The following is a 19202-nucleotide window of genomic DNA, read 5'->3' on the forward strand; positions in this document are numbered from 1 at the left end:
TTACCTATTTATGGTGCGCCGCGTACGTGATAAACAGAAGTTTATCAGTCTATCGTAAATTAAACTGATGCACGTTGAACATATAGAGCATCGGTCGGAACTTGATCGTTGTCAGTGGGAATGTAGACCTCGTTGGGTACTTTTCCGAAGGCTTGGCGATATTACGATACGATCCGTAAGGGTGTAGTCTCTCTTAAGAAATCCCTCGAGCCGATAGAGCGAGTTAATTTTCGAGCGACCGGTCGGGAAACGTTCATGAGGCCCGTTATCAGCTAGAGACAGGAAACTAAATTAAAACGTGAGTGTAGTAAATATCGTGCCGTTTTTTTCTGCTTCTTTTTGTTTTTGTTTTTTTCATTCCTGTGCCTTATACGCGCGGAAGCGACTTTATATCCTGCTGCATAATGCCGATAGTGAAACGTTCAACGTCCAGTGGACGTCCAATTAAATTGGTATGCGCTTTCACAATCAAGGAGAGAAGTTCATTTTGGTCGATTAGAGAGAACCGGAAGGGAGATGCCGTGGTCGTTTTTCATACGCGACGAGTTTATACCTTTATGTTTCGATGAAAAGGAAGGAATCGAAACGAGGAAAACGAAGGGAACACACGCGAGAAATACGGGTTTTAAAGCGCGGTCGTTCACCAGGCTCAATCGAGTCGCGAACGTCGTCCGAGGAGAAGCGTGTTTCCATTTTCGGTGGGTAAGACGCGAGCACGTATAATTACAAGTAAAATCCAATCAATTCTAGAATGGCGGAGAATGAGACGAGGTCGGGGATGGTCGGCCAGCAGCTCAGGCAGCTCACGTTCGGATGGACCGATTACACACTTTTCAGCGGCCTGCTGGGCGTCAGCGTTCTGATAGGGATCTATTTCGGTTGTTTCGGCAAGAAGCAAGATAACACCACCGAATATTTGCTCGGAGGGAAGACGATGACTTGTTTCCCGGTTAGCATGAGTCTAATTGCAAGGTAGCCTACTCTTTGAGAGTGCCGGGCGATCCTCCTCTCGACGCGGAGGACGCGCGCGCGCGTTTTACATTTTCACGATTCGCGTTCGAAATCGAAACGATCTCTCCCGCGATCTGATTTCTAATCTCTAATTTGTCCGTTTCCATTGCTTTCAGTCACATATCGGCGGTGTCTTTGCTCGCCATACCCGTCGAGGTCTATCAATACGGGACGCAATACGCCGCCTGTATTTTTACATCGGTAATATCGTGCGGCCTCGTTGCCATTATCTACGTGCCGGTGTTTTACAATCTCCAGTTGACCAGCACGTTCGAATATTTGGAGATGAGATTCACCAGGCCGGTCCGCACCTTCGCCTCGTTTCTCTACTCCCTCTCGCTGATTATTTACGTACCCTTGATCATCTACGTACCCTCGTTGGCGTTCTCTCAGGCGACAGCGATCGATCTGCACTTGGTCACACCGGTTATCTGCATCGTGTGCATATTCTACACGACGATCGTGAGTAGTAACCATCGCGAGGAATTCGGCAGCTTTCGTTTTTGCGTTCGACAAAGGCCTGGCACGGAGGCGGCGGTCGTTGCTCGATCGAAGGAAACCGAAGGGAATTTTTTGAATGGAAAACGAAGGAGCCGATTGCGGAAGCACGAACTCTGTAAACCGTTCATGAATGAATCGCGTAATCAGTGCTAATTTAGAAACGGAATTACCAGCAGCTTTTATCTGATTTTCGTATCAGTCTTTGTCGAACGATTAGCTTGTTTGTTTTGTGTCAACTACCGCTTGTCGAGATCGTTCCTGTTACTTCGTTGTTACGCTGCCGCGGTCCGCTCGGGCCATTCGCGATGACAGGTTCGTAATTTCACGTAAGTGCGGCTGTAAATTTATAGGAAACGCGCTATTGAAATCGTATCGCGCTGCCGAAGAACGCGTGCACATACGGTAATAAATCACGCGGGACACCGCGCGGAGATACCGCGAATATCCAGCCTCGAGTGGTACGAGGCGGTTATTATCGTTCGAAATATTTCAGGGTGGTCTGAAAGCTGTTGTATGGGCTGACACCATTCAAATGACCGTAACCCTAGGCAGCCTCTTCGCCGTGCTAATTTTAGGGATCATATCCGTCGGAGGTGTGGCCGAAATCTGGAGACTGTCGGAAGAGGGGCACAGAATCGTCTTTTGGAAGTAAGCAACGTATCTTGAACCGAACATCACCGGATAAAGATGCAACACCGCGAATTGTGCGCGCGTGCTCGCACGATCTTCCAAAGTCTAAATGATGGTCCGGCATTTTTTACAGCATGAACCCGAGCCTGTTCGCGAGGAACTCGTTGTTGGGCATGTCGGTGGGCATGACTCTTACTTGGATAGCGGGTCTCGGTATCAGTCAAGTGTCCATGCAGCGGTTCCTGTCGGTGCCAAACCTTAGGGAGGCTCACAAGTGAGTAGAATCGGATTTTGATCACGATACAAGGATAACGGGTTGTTTTATCGATCTAGTCAAGCGATAGATCTTATTCGAATTTGCAATAACCGCGCGCACATCCTCGAACTATAAAGTGGCAATCTTCCTAATAATTTTATCCCTTAGCGCTCCGTTGGCTCCGCTATGGAGACATCCGTCGTTTGTTCCGTAAATCCGAAGGCTCTGCTGCGGAGCCCAATGTTGTTAGCATGATTACACCGAAGATGCTATGTTTTCGTCGACGTTGGCGATTGTTATTTGTAGCGAAAACGTGCTTAGCGTGTGTACCATTACGATTGAAACATTTTTTGCCCATTTTTATACTTGGCAACGTAACATGAATAAAATCGAATGCTTTCGCAAGGACGCGCGATCTTTTCCGGCTCGAAATAAGACTTCCTTTATCTCGGGCGCTTTGCTCCAAAACTATGCCGGAGTTGCTGGTAGCGATATTTCTCAGAAAAACGCTGTTCAACTTTATTTTAGAACGTCCGAAGAATATTTACTAATTTTTAATTCGATTTAATTATCAATCGAGCCGATTTCAGCGAAGATTAACGATAACAAAATTCCGGCAAACTCGCGCAAAAGATACTTTTGTTTCGATAATTCCGTATCCGAACAGAATTCAACGGACGATTCGCGATGCTAATTTTATAATAAATCGCGTCAAAGAACACGAGGGATATATTTATTTAAGAATTGCGAAGAATATCGTTGATAGTAAATTTACCCATTTCGATGAGGATGCATTTGCTGCTTGGAAATTTTCGTCACAATTCACGATGTCGATGCACCATTACGATTAAAACATTGTTTACCCATTTTTATACTTAGCAACATAAAATGAATAAAATCGAATGCTTTCGCAAGGACGCGCGATCTTTTCCGGCTCGAAATAAGACTTCCTTTATCTCGGGCGCCTTGCTCCAAAAATGTGCCGGAGTTGCTGGTAGGTAGTACTCGAGAAACGCGTGGAGCGCTAAGGGTTGAGTTGCGGGAGGCCGTCCCAAGCCGAAACACGAGGATTATGTATATGAAACAAGTGAAATAGATAACGCGTTCTTTTTTCTCTTGTTTACGCAGGGCACTCGGATTTCTAGCAATATGCATGACAGTGGTCAAATGGATCTCCGTGTTCACGGGCCTGATAATGTACGCCAGGTACCACAAGTGCGACCCCATAAGCACCCACGTACGTTCCTCTTTTCCTTTCCGCAAAAGTCCAGAAAATTGTCACACGGTCGAATTGAACGGATCGGTCCAGAAGTTCATCGTTCTATCGGTTCCCAGGTAATCACGAGAAGCGACCAATTACTGCCGTATTATGTGTTGGACGTAGCCGCGGATATTCCAGGACTTCCCGGCCTCTTTCTTGCCGGCCTCGTCAGTGCCGGCCTTTCCACGATGAGCGCCAATTTGAACACAGTAGCCGGTACAATTTACGAGGATTTCATCGATCCCTGGCTGCCGGATAGCGACAAGAAGGAGGCCAGAGCCGCGATGATCATGAAGGTGCGTCTCGAGTAATCGTGACACGAAACAATACCTTTACGGTTCAGCAACGATCCTAATTACGACGTTGCGACGATTTCCAGTGCATCGTGGTCGTCGTAGGTTTGATCTGCGTGGCGGCTGTGTTCGCCGTGGACCGTTTAGCCGACATTTTCCAAGTCTCTTTGACCCTGCACGGTGTCACGGCCGGCGCGATGGTCGGCATCTTCACGCTGGGAATGCTGGTGCCGTGGGCAACGTCGAAGGGCGCGATCGCCGGCGGATTGCTCTCCATTCTGATCATGGTTTGGATCATCGTCGGTGCCCAGGTGAACGTGGCCCAGAAACGACTGTACTATCCACCGCTTCCGACCTCCACCGACCAATGTATCGGCGATTGGTTCAATCAAACTACTAGTCATTCGATTCACACCCCGCCGACTACCGATCCGGACGACCAGCCTTTCATTCTGTTCACCATATCGTTCATGTACTACACTCTGATCGGTTTCATGATAGTGATGGTCGTGGGCACCGCGGTCAGCTTCCTGTGCGGTCCTTCCGACTTGAGGGAGGTCAACAGGAATCATTTCCCTCCGATCGTCCAAAGGTGAGCGATCGTGTTCCGACCGTTTCGAAAATGTACTCGGGCCATCGCGATCCGCTTCGTAACCGCGCAAACATTGCAAACACGTGCCGTTTCTTCCAGATTTTTGCCGCCGAGGAAGTACATGGAGGTGCCGTTGCACGCGATACCGACCGCTCTGATCACGAATCCGGAGAAAGAGAAGGTGAACGCGTGAAAACAAAGCGAACCGTTCCTGTAAATATCGCCGGTACTGGCGTTAAGAACAAATTCAGGAGCGATAAGTATCTATTAAGTATTGGTACGCGCACAAGGGTGGGACAGGACGGTCCCGTGGTCCCGTTCGTCCCGAGAAAGCTGGCCCATATAACCGATCCATCGGTCTGTCCCGGGTTGAAAGCAGCTATTAGGCCCTCGATGAGGGTGTCAAATTGACTAGATTATATATCTGAGGGACGCATCTCGATACAAACAACTCTTCTAAACATCCGAAGGAACGATGCCTATCGGATTAGGGCGAATGTAAATGGGGAAGGGTGTGCGCTTTTTTGTCGAGTCATTCGTCGAGTCGGACGAGAGAAAATCCGCGAAAGATCGATCCGATCGGTGATGTACGAGCGTCGCGACCGGCTGCACACGTGTGTCCACGTACGCGCGTTGCCTCTGTTCGTCAAAAACTTAAAAGAGACACGGGTCAATTGGAGCAGGCCGCGCGCGCGCGCGTGCAATCCTCGGCCACCGCGAGCGCAATTTATTTCCACGGCGATTTCATCGAGCTGCTCCGAAGTACGTTTTCAATCGGGCACAAAGTTGTTCCGGGGTCGTTATAAAAATTTCACGGTTCTATAAACGGCGACTCGAGATCGCGATACTGTACGGGACCGGGAAGCGACGTCGGATTTATCGTCGATACAAGCTCGCCCGTTCGTCGGTTACAATGGAAAAGACATTGGTACCGTGACGAAAAATCGATCCCGGAGTTATGCTATTATACGTCGCGCACACAGTGGCGGCCGTATACTTAAGGATACTGTTTAATTCGATTTCATGGGCTACATATTCCGAGGAATAGAAGCTGTTCGAGAATATACGTTTTACGTATCGTGCGTCTGGAGTTTATATTAACGTCGAGTGCCGCGTAATTTTTTAACCGGGTTTCGAAATTCATTCTTATTGTAACACATTGGATCACAATGGATCATCGGAACACAAAAGACCTAATCTAATATTTTCCATGGCAGATTCGAACTTTTTACTTTCGCTTTCATTGTCGAACGACTTCGACCATTGTTCCGGCCATTTTTGGAGCTGATATTCGGCATCTGACGCGTTAAAATATATCAGAAGACAATGACAGATGTTTACATTACACCCATATTCTTGAAATCGGCAACACGATTCTTCGCTAGCACGTAGCGACGATGCTGTGCATCGTGAAAACGCTGTTAGCGCTTGTACGCATCGTTGACAAAGGCGCGCGTTGAATAAAGCTTGCGGAGCTTCGAAGGCGGAATCGAAGCGTCTCCGAGCGTGTGGCCGCCGCTGCATGCACGGATCCGCGCGTGAATCGAAATACACAAGGAGTTATACAGGGTGTCCCAAAAATGTCTCGCAATCCGGGAATGACGGGTTTCTCGGATCATTCGAAGCAACTTCTTCCTCTACAAAAATCTTCTCCGAGGCACCGTTAACGAGTTATCAACGAAAAACAGTGACCAATAAGAATCGAGTACGGCTGACGCGAGGCGGCCCAGCCAACCACCGCGCGAAGCCCAGTTCCGCTCATTGGCTCGGTCGCCTCGCGCCAGCCGAGCTCGCCTCTCATTGGTCACTGTTTTTCGTTAATAACTCGTTAACGGTGCCTCGGAGAAAATTTTTGTAAAGGAAAAAGTTGCTTCAAACGACCCGAGGAATCCGCCACTTTCGGATTGCGAGACATTTTTGGGACACCCTATAGGTACAAACGAGGAGTTTGTAGCGCGATCGGTCACGGTTTACCGAAACGGACGCGTGGCAAACGCGGCTTTCTAAACCGAGCACCGCCATATCGTTATTATATAAGCGTTAACGTTCGCATAACCGTTTGTGTTCCATCGATTATCGCCGTATTCCGCCCCGTCGATCGTCGGTCCTTTTCTTTCGTCGATCGCGAAAACCCGAGCCGAGGAGAGCCCGAACGTTCGGACAGCGATCAAGATCGCGAGGAGAAAGTCGACGATGGAACTGTAACCCTTATCAAGGGTTCGAGATGTAATCCTCGGACTCGGAGGGAATTCGGCCGGCATTCAACCAACGAGACGATGCGTCCTCGCCGTGGAAACGACACTTCTGCCGAGACACCGGAGGACCACATTCCACCGAACCATTTGATTTTATTGGACCGAAAGGTGTCAAATCTAAGTGGCAAGGGCCCACCTACTTGCATTCCTGGCGACCTCCGTCCTTCTTCCCCTCCTCCTGCCTCCCTCCCCCACGAGCCGGTCCCCGCGTAGGCAAACCTTTCGAGGAACGAGATTCTTCGCCGTGGCCCGGTGACAGACTTTTGACGGATTCCGACCGATTTCGGGATCGAGTGACAGAAAAAACCCTGATGTTGACCCACGCGTTCCAGCGTGGCCGCGTCGCTGGGCGTCGCTGGTCTTCTCGAAGATCGAGCGCGCGTACGTTGCTGTATTCGAAAATGGAGTTCCCGAGGACGGGAACAAAGGAAAAATAAGTGTAACCGTGAAAACGGGAACGCCCGGATAGGAAGAAGCTACCGGTGGCAGAGCGCGGCCGTCAGCGCCGTTTCGCTTAGGTTTTAATCTGTTCGTCTTTCTTGCTCCTGGCTGGTTTCCGCGTCGTATTGCAGCGGTGCCGTGGGGTTGCCTGGGTTTTGTAAAAGCGACCGGCGTCGACGACGTCGACGGTGACGGCGACGGTATATACGCGCAAAAGCGCATAAAAGCTGAAGGGGCCGTACGGTGTGGGATACGGCTTATTTCGGTGACAATGCTTAGGGCCAGGCGCGAGCATAAAAGAGCATAACGCACCCTGCTAACGTGAAAATTATTCTGTCAAACATTCGGACGTCGGATTACTGGCGGCGCGGAGACCTCGTGTCCTGCCAGGACACGCTTGCTTTTTCGGGAAAGGTACGGTTTGCGTCGGTGTGCGTGCGCGCGCGCACCAACACGCGTTCCCGCGCGCTCGTGTGCCGCTCGTCTCCCCGCGTTTCTGCTCGTCTGTTTACATAGACTGTGTGCGCGCAGATGCCGAAAGGATTTCTCGGTCAACGAGAGACGATCGGTGATTTACGCGTCAACTCGCGCGATGGCAAATTGGGAGGTCGTCGTCGGGCGAGACGCGCATAAAATCGGAATGTTACGCAGCGTTTAAGGACACGCCGGCGTCCGAGAAGACGGTGTCGTCGGTATCTTTTCGACGATATTATTGTTTCCGAAAAGATCCTGTCGCCGGATCCGATCCCCGATCCTACGCCGCCGAACGATCTCCCTCGATCTCTCTCTCTCTCGTGCGCGCGCGCGCGCGCGCGTTTCGCACCTTTTATTTTCGTTCGCGTGTTATACGGCCATTTGTGTCCGCAGAGCCATCCCCTTTCCGACGTCGAGCACGTAAACAGACATCTATGAAAATAGAATGGCAAAGTCCGACCGTATTTCGTACGCCTCTCGTGTTTCCGAAAGCAGAGCGCGACGCCGGGGGGAGGAGGGTGCACCGAGACCGGGGATCGGTTTGGGCCGCAGACACGCGGAATATTGTGACGTTTCTTTCTTGGCTGACATTCGGTTTTCAGGCCGGTATCGTCGTGCCCCGACCGCATCCACTGCATCCCCGTACCCATAGAATAGAAACGGAACACGATATACCCATCTACCTCCCTTCATCGTTCCCCCTTTTTCCCTGTAGCAATGCAACCGGCCGTGCCCGGGCCCTCTCTCGCAGTGCCTGCAAACAAACAAACAAACAATCACCGCATGGCTCTGTCGGACTAGTCCTGCACGCCCGGCGCAAGGAATACGTGTGTCATCCTGTCGCCAAACGCTTCGTCGAATGTACCCACGCCCACAATACGATATTCCTCGATTCGTGATTCTCCGAAGTTCGAAATTACCGATCTACCGGCGACCCTTACGATATTCATCTTTCCGTATTCTTTGGGAACGACGCCGCTCGACGCGACGTAGCTGTCGGGGAAAAAGACTTTTTCAGACAGGGGATGAAGGTATAATTACCACAAAAGGATTTCCGATTTCCTTTGCGCACCTTGTTATAGTATTGGGATTATGGCTTGGATTATTTCTCAAATGAATATGATATTGATTCTTTTTCTTAAAAGTTTGATTTTTACTTTTATTCGAGAGAAGGTATATGTACGAAATAGTATTTATAGTATTATTATAGTATATATTATATATATAGTATAGTATTATGTAGTATTATATTATATATTATATAGTATATATTATATATTATTATAGTATATAGTATAGTATTTATAGTATTGGGATTATGGCTTGGATTATTTCTCAAATGAATATGATATTAATTCTTTTTCTTAAAAGTTTGATTTTTACTTTTATTTGAGAGAAGGTATATGTACGAAATGACTGAGCGACCAAATTCATTATAGTATTTATAGTATTATTATAGTATATATTATATATTATATAGTATTATATATAGTATTATATTATATATTATATAGTATTATATATAGTATTATATATATATATATATATATATATATATATATATATAGTATACATTATATATTATTATAGTATATAGTATAGTATTTATAGTATTGGGATTACGGCTTGAATTATTTCTCAAATGAATATGATATTAATTCGTTTTCTTAAAAGTTTGATTTTTACTTTTATTCGAAAGAAGGTATATGTACGAACTGACTGAGCGACCAAATTCAACCGGCGACTGAAAATCGCCTGCTTATATACCCTTTTTGGTGCGGTCTTCTCCACCAATCGAAGACGGTCGTTCATCGCGTTTTACATTGTATACTGGCGATTCTGGGTCGCTAACAGTCGGAGCCCGATGTGCTCTAACGACACCGGCGATGATATATCGCGGTATCTATAATATATAGTATTTTACATCACCATCGGTGCGCGCTGAAATGTAAACTGATTATTTTCGAATCTCAGTCCTAAGTAAACTATAGATTAATATTTGTGTGTGTGTGTGTGTGTGTGTGTGTGTGTGTGTGTGTGTGTGTGTGCCCGAGGCTAAAAGTTTCCTTTTCAACATACAGTTACAGAGTTCGAGCAACGATTCAAGGATTTCGAAATGCCGACGCGATCGCGAACCAAGTAATTTTCCGTACATCCTAATCAACCTTGCAGGCCGTTATCTCTGTTTGAAGAGCAACATCCACAGAAACGGCAATTGTTGGCGTTCCGTTGGCATTATATCTTTCCGCCGTTCTTTTTATCGCTGCTGCCAGTCGACTGTATTTTTTTCTTTTTGGTGCGAATGATTTATCGTCGGTGAAAAAACGGCGACGCGAGAAAGCCCCGCGGTGGGCCAGACGACGAAAGGCGACGAGAAAGACGAAGAAGTAGGGTGCTGCCGGGTTTGACAAAAAAATATTATCGGTTGTTCGAGAGAGCGCGGTGTATCTGGACGAGGAGTAGCTGTCGGGCCGACGCGACGGCGCTTTGCGTCCAATTAACATCTCTTGTTAATGACGATCGTCGGGTTACACGCGCGTACGCGTAACGCCCAGGCACGATAGCCTCGATTGCACGTTCACGGCTGCTGTCCCCTGTGTGCACGCCGTTGTGTCTACCGGCATATTACGTGGCACGCATACGTTTAAATCACGGATACAGTGACTCCGGAGCGGATCTATAAAAAAGTCTTTTCCCCTGCACACGAGCGAAAACTCCCCTCGCCGGCGAACGTAACGCGTAACGAATGCAACGTGCACCCTGCACTCTCCGGCCTCCCCCTTCTGCCCTCACCGCCGCAGCTCGCTGCGCGGCGCTCTGCCCCCCCCCCCACCTGCCCCACCCCTCCTCGCGCGCCGTATTTCTCATCGATCCCCCACCAGCGGCCGGCCCCCACCCGGCCGCTCCGAGATCTTTATTTTTATCGCGGACGACCGGGTGGAAGGTACGTGGCGTGCGTACACCACGCCCCTACGCCGTACGTTCCGCCAATCGGTCGCCGGGAGACCGGCCATTTTGGTCCATGCGGAGGCTGCGCGTTCATTTCCCCTCTTTGTCTTCGCGCCGACACCGCGACCTTCGGCCATGTGTAGGTGTAGGCTGCTGGAAGGATGCTGCGCTCGCGTGTTGCGTGAACGTACTATCGCGAGCTATACGGAGCCACGGATCGGTGGTGGGACGCCGGACGAACACAGCGAACAACCGCGGAACCGTGCACGGTTAGTGTTTCACGAAATTTTTGAGAATTTCGGGACGGTACGCGCGCTCGCGGTGAGTCGAAGAACGCGGGAAACGCGTTAATCGTACGGGCCGGCGATCGCGATACATATATTCGGTGCGCGTCTAAACAGACGGTACGCCGCGTCGCGGTTGCCTCGGCGGCATAGTGGGGGAAGAAAGCGAGCAAGAGGGAGAGAGAGAGAGCAAGTCCTCGCGTCTCGCCGATCGCCTCCCTCTTTCGTTGTCCGTACGTACACAGCGAGCGTCCGCGTTGCGCCGCGGAGGACGGCGACGCTCCCGTTGTTCAATGGCAGCTAAATAGCGGGCCGAGAACGGGGAACAGGGTAGAATACGGAACATCGGGGAACAACGAGCGTTCACCTTTTATCATCGGCTCCGTGTTTCGCCGACGCGTCGCGTATCCCGCGGAAAAGGAGATTTGTCGGAACGGCCGCGAGAAACGAAAATCGACCGCGATCGCGGACCCTCGTCGAATCTACACATTCCAGAATTCGGCCCGGACATTTTCGGTCCGTCCGCCGAGCGGCCGGTGGTGGTAGAGGTAGGGACGGGTGACAAATATTTTTGTTTTCTCGTTACACGGCACCGTTAAAATTCCACGGTAGTGCGCACAGCTATCGCGCTCGGAAATCGTGGGGCACGATCGGGGGCATGGCCGAGGGACGACGGGGGTAGAGAGGGGAACCGGCGAGAGAGGACGGACCCACCGAGTCTCTGCGCACACCTATTCGCCCTTTCTCTCCCTGTTTTCGCGTTGCGTTTCGTTCGCACACAAGCCCTCGCGGACACGTACGTGCAAAGAAGCGGCCCTGTGTGCCCCCCCTCCCCGCGTGGCTGGAATCGGTGGGGAATGCCTGGCTAGAGGAGGAGGAGGAGGAGGAGGAGGAGGTACGCGAGAACGGGGAGCAGCATTCGCGATATACCTTCCGAGGTTGGAATTTTTCTCCGCGGGTCTCTCTCTCTCTCTTCGTGTGTGTTCCTCTCATCGGTGGCCGCGGCTGACCCGAACAACAGAGGGAAATATAACGCTCGGCGTTATAGAGGGTAGGGGGTGAGAGAAGTAGCGTCGTAGAGAAGAACGCGCGCGGGTGAGCTTGCGCGCGAGAGCGAGCCGTCTCTCTCTCCCTCTCTCTTCCGCGCGCGCGCGCGCGCGAGCGCTCTCTTTCCCTCGTTCTCTCTCCCGTTCGAGGATCGGGAGAGCGAGCGGGATCCTGGGGACGCGGGGCGAAGCAATCGGGGAGCACACATCGGTGTTGGGTGGTTCACGCGTCCTGGTTCGAAGGAGAGTAGGTGGGGGATCGGAGCATCTTGTCGGGGGAGAGAAGGTAGGAGGACGACCGGTGTTCCGAGTCGGTCGCCGACGGGTGGACGAAAGCAGCGCTATCGAGTGGCGGTACCAGGAAGCAATCGCGTCGCACGTCGTCGTCGTCGCCGTCGCCGCCGCCGTCGCCGTCGCCGTCGCCGTCGCCGTCGCAGCCGCTGCCACCCGGCGTGTAATCATCGTCGCCGAGAGAGAGAGAGAAGTCGAGAGAGATATCGTCGCAGCTCTCGCGCGACACACGGACCTGTGACCGAAGTGAGTGTCACGGAACGAACCGTTTCATCGCGGTGAACCCGCGCGACTCGCGGACCCGCGATCCGCGCGATCCGTCGGCAACGTCGCCTAGCCCAACAGCAAGGTTGCGCGCCACGTTCCTCCGTTTCCCTTTAACCTGCCCTTTTCCGCGAACCGTTCCGGTCTAGCTCGAATCCCCGAACGAGTACCAATACGTACGTACGAGTACCAACGCCGACATACTAGGCACAAGGTAGTACGAGTACCAGCTATCGGTGCCGGTATTAAGTACCGGTTATCAGTACCAGTAGCGGACCAGTACGACCACGAGTACCACAGAGTATCGTTAACGGACCCGGACCAGGACCCGGTCCCCTCGGACCCGAACGTGTGCTCGTGACGAGACGAGAGTCGGCCAACGGAGCGCCGATCCTGCGGCGTACTCGCGACAAGGATATACGCGAACGTGTATCGTGTATACGTGTCCCCGAAAACGATCGGGTATCCGCGCGTCGAACCTCGACGCGCCAGTCTGTCTCCGCGCGCCGAATTGTACGCGCGCGTATACCGCGTGTGAAGCACAGCCGGGATTGTAGACGACGCGGCTCTCGGTTCGCGAGTTCGGGAGTGAAGTATACCGGAAGCTCGGAGGACTCGAATAATTCGGATTCGACGCGGAGACGACCCCCCACAAAAAAATCGAGAAAGACGGACCGGCGAACGTCGGATATCCTGCGACAGATCGACGGGACAACAGCGTGGTTAGACCGCCGGTGCTCGAGGAATCGGAAAAGGTAAGGGACACTTACCCCTAACCGTTGCTGGCCGGTCGATGGGAGGAGTAAGACCGGTCTATTCTTTCGTGTTTTTCCGCTGTCGTCACCTTTTTCTGTGGGAATATCGGCACAGCGGAGCCTCTGTTACGTTATCTTTTTTCACGATCGGAGGGAAACGAAAGATCGGACGAATTATTTCGGGGCAATTATTTAGGCACAAGTTGTATATCGAACGATTATTCGATAAATAACGCGACGCGAGAGTCGGATAATGTGAAACGTGTTTACGAATCGTCGCTAATTTAGAATCGTCGGGGATTCGCGTAATCGAACTTCTGCTGTATAATGTCCTTTCTGATATGATTTTTTAATCATTTTTTTATATTGTTTTTTCTGATATAATTATGTACGTTGTATCGTGGCTCGATGGTTAATGCACGCCAAATGCTGCGATCAGGGGTTGGAAACAGTCACGATATCGGGGTTTCGGTTCTCGAAACGGTGACGAAGAACCGAGAAACGTTCTTCTAATTGTTACAAGGCACATCGGTTCTGGCTTATATCGGTTTCGGTTCTTCGGAACCGTTATTATATCGGTTCTAATAACTGTTATTTTTCGGTTCCGAGTCTCGGTTACGAATTTCGGTTCTAATTCTATCTCACGCAACAAATACATCGTATCCGGGGATTCGAGGTATGGATTCTGAAATACTTTGTATTATTCGCAAGCTGCGACTATGGCAAATGTACTGTGAATTTAAGAGTGTACAATCTCTTGCGCCAATTACGCCAATTAATTTCGCCGATTATCTGCGCGTACAACCGAAATTCAGAATCGACTTTATATCGGTTTTAGAATGTATATCGAATTGTAGAACCGATATTATATATTCTATAAGCGAAACCGATGTAAATCGGAACCGATATACCTCGTAATTGTTATAAAATTTTCTCGATTCTTCGTAATTGTTCTGTGTCAGAACCGATATATGTATGTAACACTTTGAAACAGTTATTTTCGTGATCTTTTCAATGCCTGCCTGCGCGATGCAGCAACAGAAGCTATGACTGTGGCAAATGTACTGTGAATTTAAGAGTGTACAATCTCTTACGCCAATTACGCCAATTACGCCAATTAATCTTGCCGATTACTGCGCGTACAACCGAAATTCAGAATCGATTTTATATCGGTATAAAACGTATATCGAATGATAGAACCGATATTATATTCTATCGGAAGCAAAACCGATGTAAATCGGAACCGATATACCTCGTAATTGTTATAAAATTTTCTCGATTCTTCGTAATTGTTCTGTGTCAGAACCGATATAGATGAGCCGTTTATTTTGAAAGTGGCATAAGTCACTTTGTTTTTAAGTCGGTATATTTAAGGGATTGCGTTTTAACACGTTTAAAAATATGGATGCTAACTTTCGAGAAGATTTACTTGTATTTGTTATCTCAGGATACTGATATTTTTCTTAGTATAAATAATTTCGTATAAACATTAAAAAGTCACCACTTTTCATTACGGTAAAGTGACTTATACTACTTTCAAAACAAACGGCTCATATATGTGTAACACTTTGAAACAGTTATTTTCGTGATCTTTTCAATGCCTGCCGGCGCGATGCAGCAACCGAAAATTCTCGAAACGATAGTTCGACACGGTTCGCTATATTTTTGTCCGACAAGGTTGAATTCTTGATGGGAGATAATCAAGGTGTTTACCGAGGACGCGATATCCTCGATAATTTACGTGTCCGCAGTGTTCTGTTTGGCAATGGGACTGCGTCCGCGTTGTTGGGCGACGTTCGGGGGCACGCTTGGTAAACATTCGTAAATCCTGCGCGGCGAATCTTTGCTGCGAGGGAACAAGGACGAGACGTGTTTGATAACATTTCTCGCCGCCTCGCATTCTAGATTCCACATTGGCGTAGTTACGCGCGCGGGGTAGAATTTGGGTAGCGTGCTCGTGATTGGATTACCGTTCGCCGCGACTACTGCGAAATGCTTTACAACCTGACGGAAGCGGTACAGGTTTGCTTCTATTTGTCCTGCCGCGAGGCACAATTATGCTCTCGATAACGAAAATATATTTCTCGGCGAGGACGACACGAACGAACGCGTACGCCACGCAGCGTGCACATCTTTCGCGTTCGCTAATCATCCCGATCCGTCGACACCGTCGGATTCTCGATTCTTCGCTGAACGTTCCGATAATAGAGCGATCATTTGGATCACGCGCGAGAGACGCATCTGGGCAAAATAAAGAATTCCGATGCGGTAGCACCTCGGTTATCCGAGTTAAACGAAGCGACGCGAGTGCGCGGATATCGTAACGGTTACCTAATTACACCGCCAGATTTCATCTTTATTCATTTGTAAAGTAGATCAAATTGCTCTGAATCGCGCCGATTACGTGCGAAAAATATTTGCGTAATAGATCATTCCGATATCGTGGAACTGGACGATCGAGGCTCTACAGTCTCTGCGGACCCGATAACAGAGGTTTCTCTTCTATCTAAAGAGATTATAAGGGCGCTTTTCGAACGATTACAGCACAGCGCGATGCCTCGGCAAATGCGGTCTTGTTATTTTTAGGACGAGTACGAACTAGTCACTTTTAAGGTCGGCAGTACTAGCGTTAATTGAATGTACGCGCACCGCGAAACTTTCCTTGTCCGACAGATGTTGATTGAATATTCAACGCGTCGGCTATCACGCGGCTCATCGAGAAACAACTCTGCGCGTGTCTTCTTTAAAGAGAATACAGCGAATTCTCCCGAAGCTTCCTTCAGCTTGTAAACGAAAATGGACAATTTGGGATGAGGAGATGCGATTATTCGAGTCTTGCAACTCGTTTTTATCGTTGCATTTATTCGTTGACGATCGGAAACTATAAAAATGAGCCGCGAGGCTCCGAATAATCGTGTCTCGTCTTCCAAAATTGTCCTTCTTCGGCGACTATCGCGCGGCTCATCGAGAAACAACTCTGCGCGTGTCTTCTTTAAAGAGAATACAGCGAATTCTCCCGAAGTTTCCTTCAGCTTGTAAGCGAAAATGGACAATTTGGGAAGAGGAGATGCGATTATTCGAGTCTTGCAACTCGTTTTTATCGTTGCATTTATTTGCTGACGATCGGAAACTATAAAAAATGAGGCGCGATGCTGCGAATAATCGTATCTCGTCTTCCAAAATTGTCCTTTTTCGTCGACTATCGCGCGGCTCGTCGAGAAACAACTCTGCGCGTGTCTTCTTTAAAGAGAATACAGCGAATTCTCTTGAAGTTTCCTTCAGCTTGTAAACGAAAACGGACAATTTGGGGAGAGAAGATACGATTATTTCAGCCTCGCGCCTCGTTTTTATCGTTGCATTTATTCGTTGACGATCGGAAACTATAAAAAATGAGGCGCGAGGCTCCGAATGATCGTATCTCGTCTTCCAAAATTGTTCATTTTCGTCGACAAGCCGAAGGAAAATTGGTCGAGAATCGGAGAATTTTGCTGTACATAGTTGCAAGGCGTTAAATAGTGCACCGGGGGACCGGCTCGCAATTAAAACTAGAAAGTGAGAGATTCTTGAAATTTCACGCAGGTTGATGAACGCGGCGATACGATTGAAATCCAGGCATCGCGCGCCTATTATATCATGCACGCGTTACAAGCCTCAAAGAAAACCTGCTTTCGTTTACGATCCCCGCGTGAATGATTTACGGTAGCGAAGTCGCAGGTTCGTTTGGTTAATTCTGGCCAATTAACGGAACACCTCGCGCATCTGGCCCGCTCGCGTGCGTTCGTTCGTTCGTTCGTTCGATCGTCTTTCGGCGGCTCCGCAAGGAATCGTTTCTTTCGGAGACTACGCCCCGAAGCGGCGGTAAACCACCGCCGCGTATTTGTCCGAATATCGCCGCGTCATCCCCGCTAATCGTCACGAGAAGTACGCTCGTGTGCGTCCTTTCAGTCGAGAAAGCCCACCGCTGCTGGAAAACGAGCCGAGCGACGTATGCAAAACGCCATGAATCGCGATGATTATTTCGGCTAGACTTCGCTAACTAAATCGCGACTCGTAGACTCTCGATTTAGCGAAAAACTCGATTCGGCGGCGGCGGCAGCGGTTCGAAACGTTCGGGATTAATTCGCGCCGGAGCCGCGACAAACGACGAGAAAAAGCGAAATTTATCCCGTTTATTCTACCGTTTTCTGCGGGGGTGTTTTGCGACACGACGTACTGTTGCATCGGAGAACGTTGACGCGTCTTCCTCCGAATCATTTATCTTCGAGAAATCTAAACTCTCCGAGGCCAGCGACTCTTCCAAAGACGATCTTCTCTATTTTATAGTAACGATGCCAGAGACCAGGTGTACGATCGATTGCGAATAGGTTACGGAGACTAGCTACAGTAATGTCTCTCTAATTGACGCCCAGATTGCGCACAAAAATGGACAATTTGGGAAGAGGAGATACGATTATTCGAGCTTTGCGCCTTGTTTTTATAGTTATTGAGAATCGGTAATTATAAAGACAAGGCGCAATTCTCAAATTAATCGTATCTCCTCTTCCCAAATTGTCCATTTTTCTCCACAATCTGAGCATCAGTGTACAGTAATGTCTCCCTAATTGACGCCCAGATTGCGCACAAAAATGGACAATTTGGGAAGAGGAGACACGATTATTCGAGCCTTGCGGTTTTTTGTTATAGTTATAAATTGTCCACAATTATAAAAACGAGCCGCAATTCTCAAATTAATCGTATCTCCTCTTCCCAAATTGTCCATTTTTCTCCACAATCTGAGCATCAGTGTACAGTAATGTGTCTCTAATTGATGCCCAGATTGCGCACAAAAATGGATAATTTGGGAAGAGGAGACACGATTATTCGAGCCTTGCGGTTTTTTGTTATAGTTATAAATTGTCCACAATTATAAAAACGAGCCGCAATTCTCAAATTAATCGTATCTCCTCTTCCCAAATTGTTCATTTTTCTCCACAATCTGAGCATCAGTGTACAGTAATGTCTCCCTAATTGACGCCCAGATTGCGCACAAAAATGGACAATTTGGGAAGAGGAGACACGATTATTCGAGCCTTGCGGTTTTTTGTTATAGTTATAAATTGTCCAAATTATAAAAACGAGCCGCAATACTCGAATTAATCGTACCTCCTCTTCCCAAATTACCCATTTTAGTGGACAATCCGAGCGTCAGTGTGGGAGACATTACTGTATTAGTGCAACTTCATTACCAAATAAACCGGTGGACTCTGATCGATGCTCTTTAAACTGCTTTTGTCGCGGCTTCGGCGAAACTGTTTCCCGAATGATTGGCATCGTCGGTGCGCGGCAATTGTTTCCGTGGCTTTCTGCTCGTTTTACGGGACACTTGGCACAGTCTGTCCGCGGCCGGTGCAGCCAAGTTTTGGTTTTCTCGTGGCCGAGATGCGGCCGACGACGGGGGGTTGGCGATACGCGTCCCGTGTCCGGGCACCGAACGGACTGACGGCCAAACGGACAATGAGAACGAGGAATGCCCCGCAGAGCCAGACATGAAGACGTCACTCAGAAACGGTAACGGCTACGACGGGGTCAGGTCCGACCTGACCGTTCCGTTCCGTTCTCGAGAGCTCGCTCTCTCGAACCAGCTGCGTTCTCGAGCGAGTTCGGGAGGAGTGAGTCAGCGACGAGCCCCGATCGTCGGACGTCGCGAGAGACTCGACGGAATGCAGATTCCATCCACGACGGTTCGCCTATGTGCTCTCTATTGGGGCCCAGGATCTAAGAATCCTGGCGTCGCTCGCATCCTAATTCGAGAGCGAACCGTTTCGCTCGCCAGCAATCTGGAGAACTCCGAGGAGAACGGGTCTTTTCAACCGTGTTCGGCTGTTGCGATCTCTTTGAACAGTGTTTAACACTGAACCTA

General features: G+C 49.2%; 2 protein-coding genes across 4 annotated transcripts in view; both read left to right on the forward strand.

Moving 5' to 3' along the window:
* Nucleotides 1–80: 80 nt before the first annotated feature.
* On the forward strand, nucleotides 81–5874 carry LOC117221796 (sodium-coupled monocarboxylate transporter 1). Of its 3 annotated transcripts, none has more exons than XM_033473022.2 (9): nucleotides 81–298; nucleotides 751–972; nucleotides 1128–1473; nucleotides 2006–2160; nucleotides 2276–2416; nucleotides 3527–3635; nucleotides 3734–3955; nucleotides 4039–4544; nucleotides 4644–5874. In XM_033473022.2, exons 2-9 carry the CDS (start codon nucleotides 752–754, stop codon nucleotides 4735–4737), a joined length of 1794 nt encoding a protein of 597 aa, XP_033328913.2. In that variant the 5' UTR covers nucleotides 81–298; nucleotide 751; the 3' UTR covers nucleotides 4738–5874. The 3 variants fall into 3 exon arrangements, with proteins under 3 accessions (XP_033328913.2, XP_033328914.2, XP_076379708.1); XM_033473023.2 differs by having other exon boundaries at nucleotides 86–175; XM_076523593.1 differs by lacking the exon at nucleotides 81–298 and adding an exon at nucleotides 495–698.
* Nucleotides 5875–13175: 7301 nt separating this feature from the next.
* Nucleotides 13176–19202, forward strand: part of LOC117221643 (uncharacterized) — a 72254-nt gene continuing 66227 nt past the window's right edge. The window contains exon 1 of the mRNA XM_033472749.2: nucleotides 13176–13303. The gene's annotated coding sequence lies outside the window, so the exon portion shown is untranslated. The remainder of the gene's footprint in view (nucleotides 13304–19202) is intronic.

Source organism: Megalopta genalis, chromosome 7, assembly GCF_051020955.1.
Source record: "Megalopta genalis isolate 19385.01 chromosome 7, iyMegGena1_principal, whole genome shotgun sequence".
Taxonomy (NCBI): domain Eukaryota; kingdom Metazoa; phylum Arthropoda; class Insecta; order Hymenoptera; family Halictidae; genus Megalopta; species Megalopta genalis.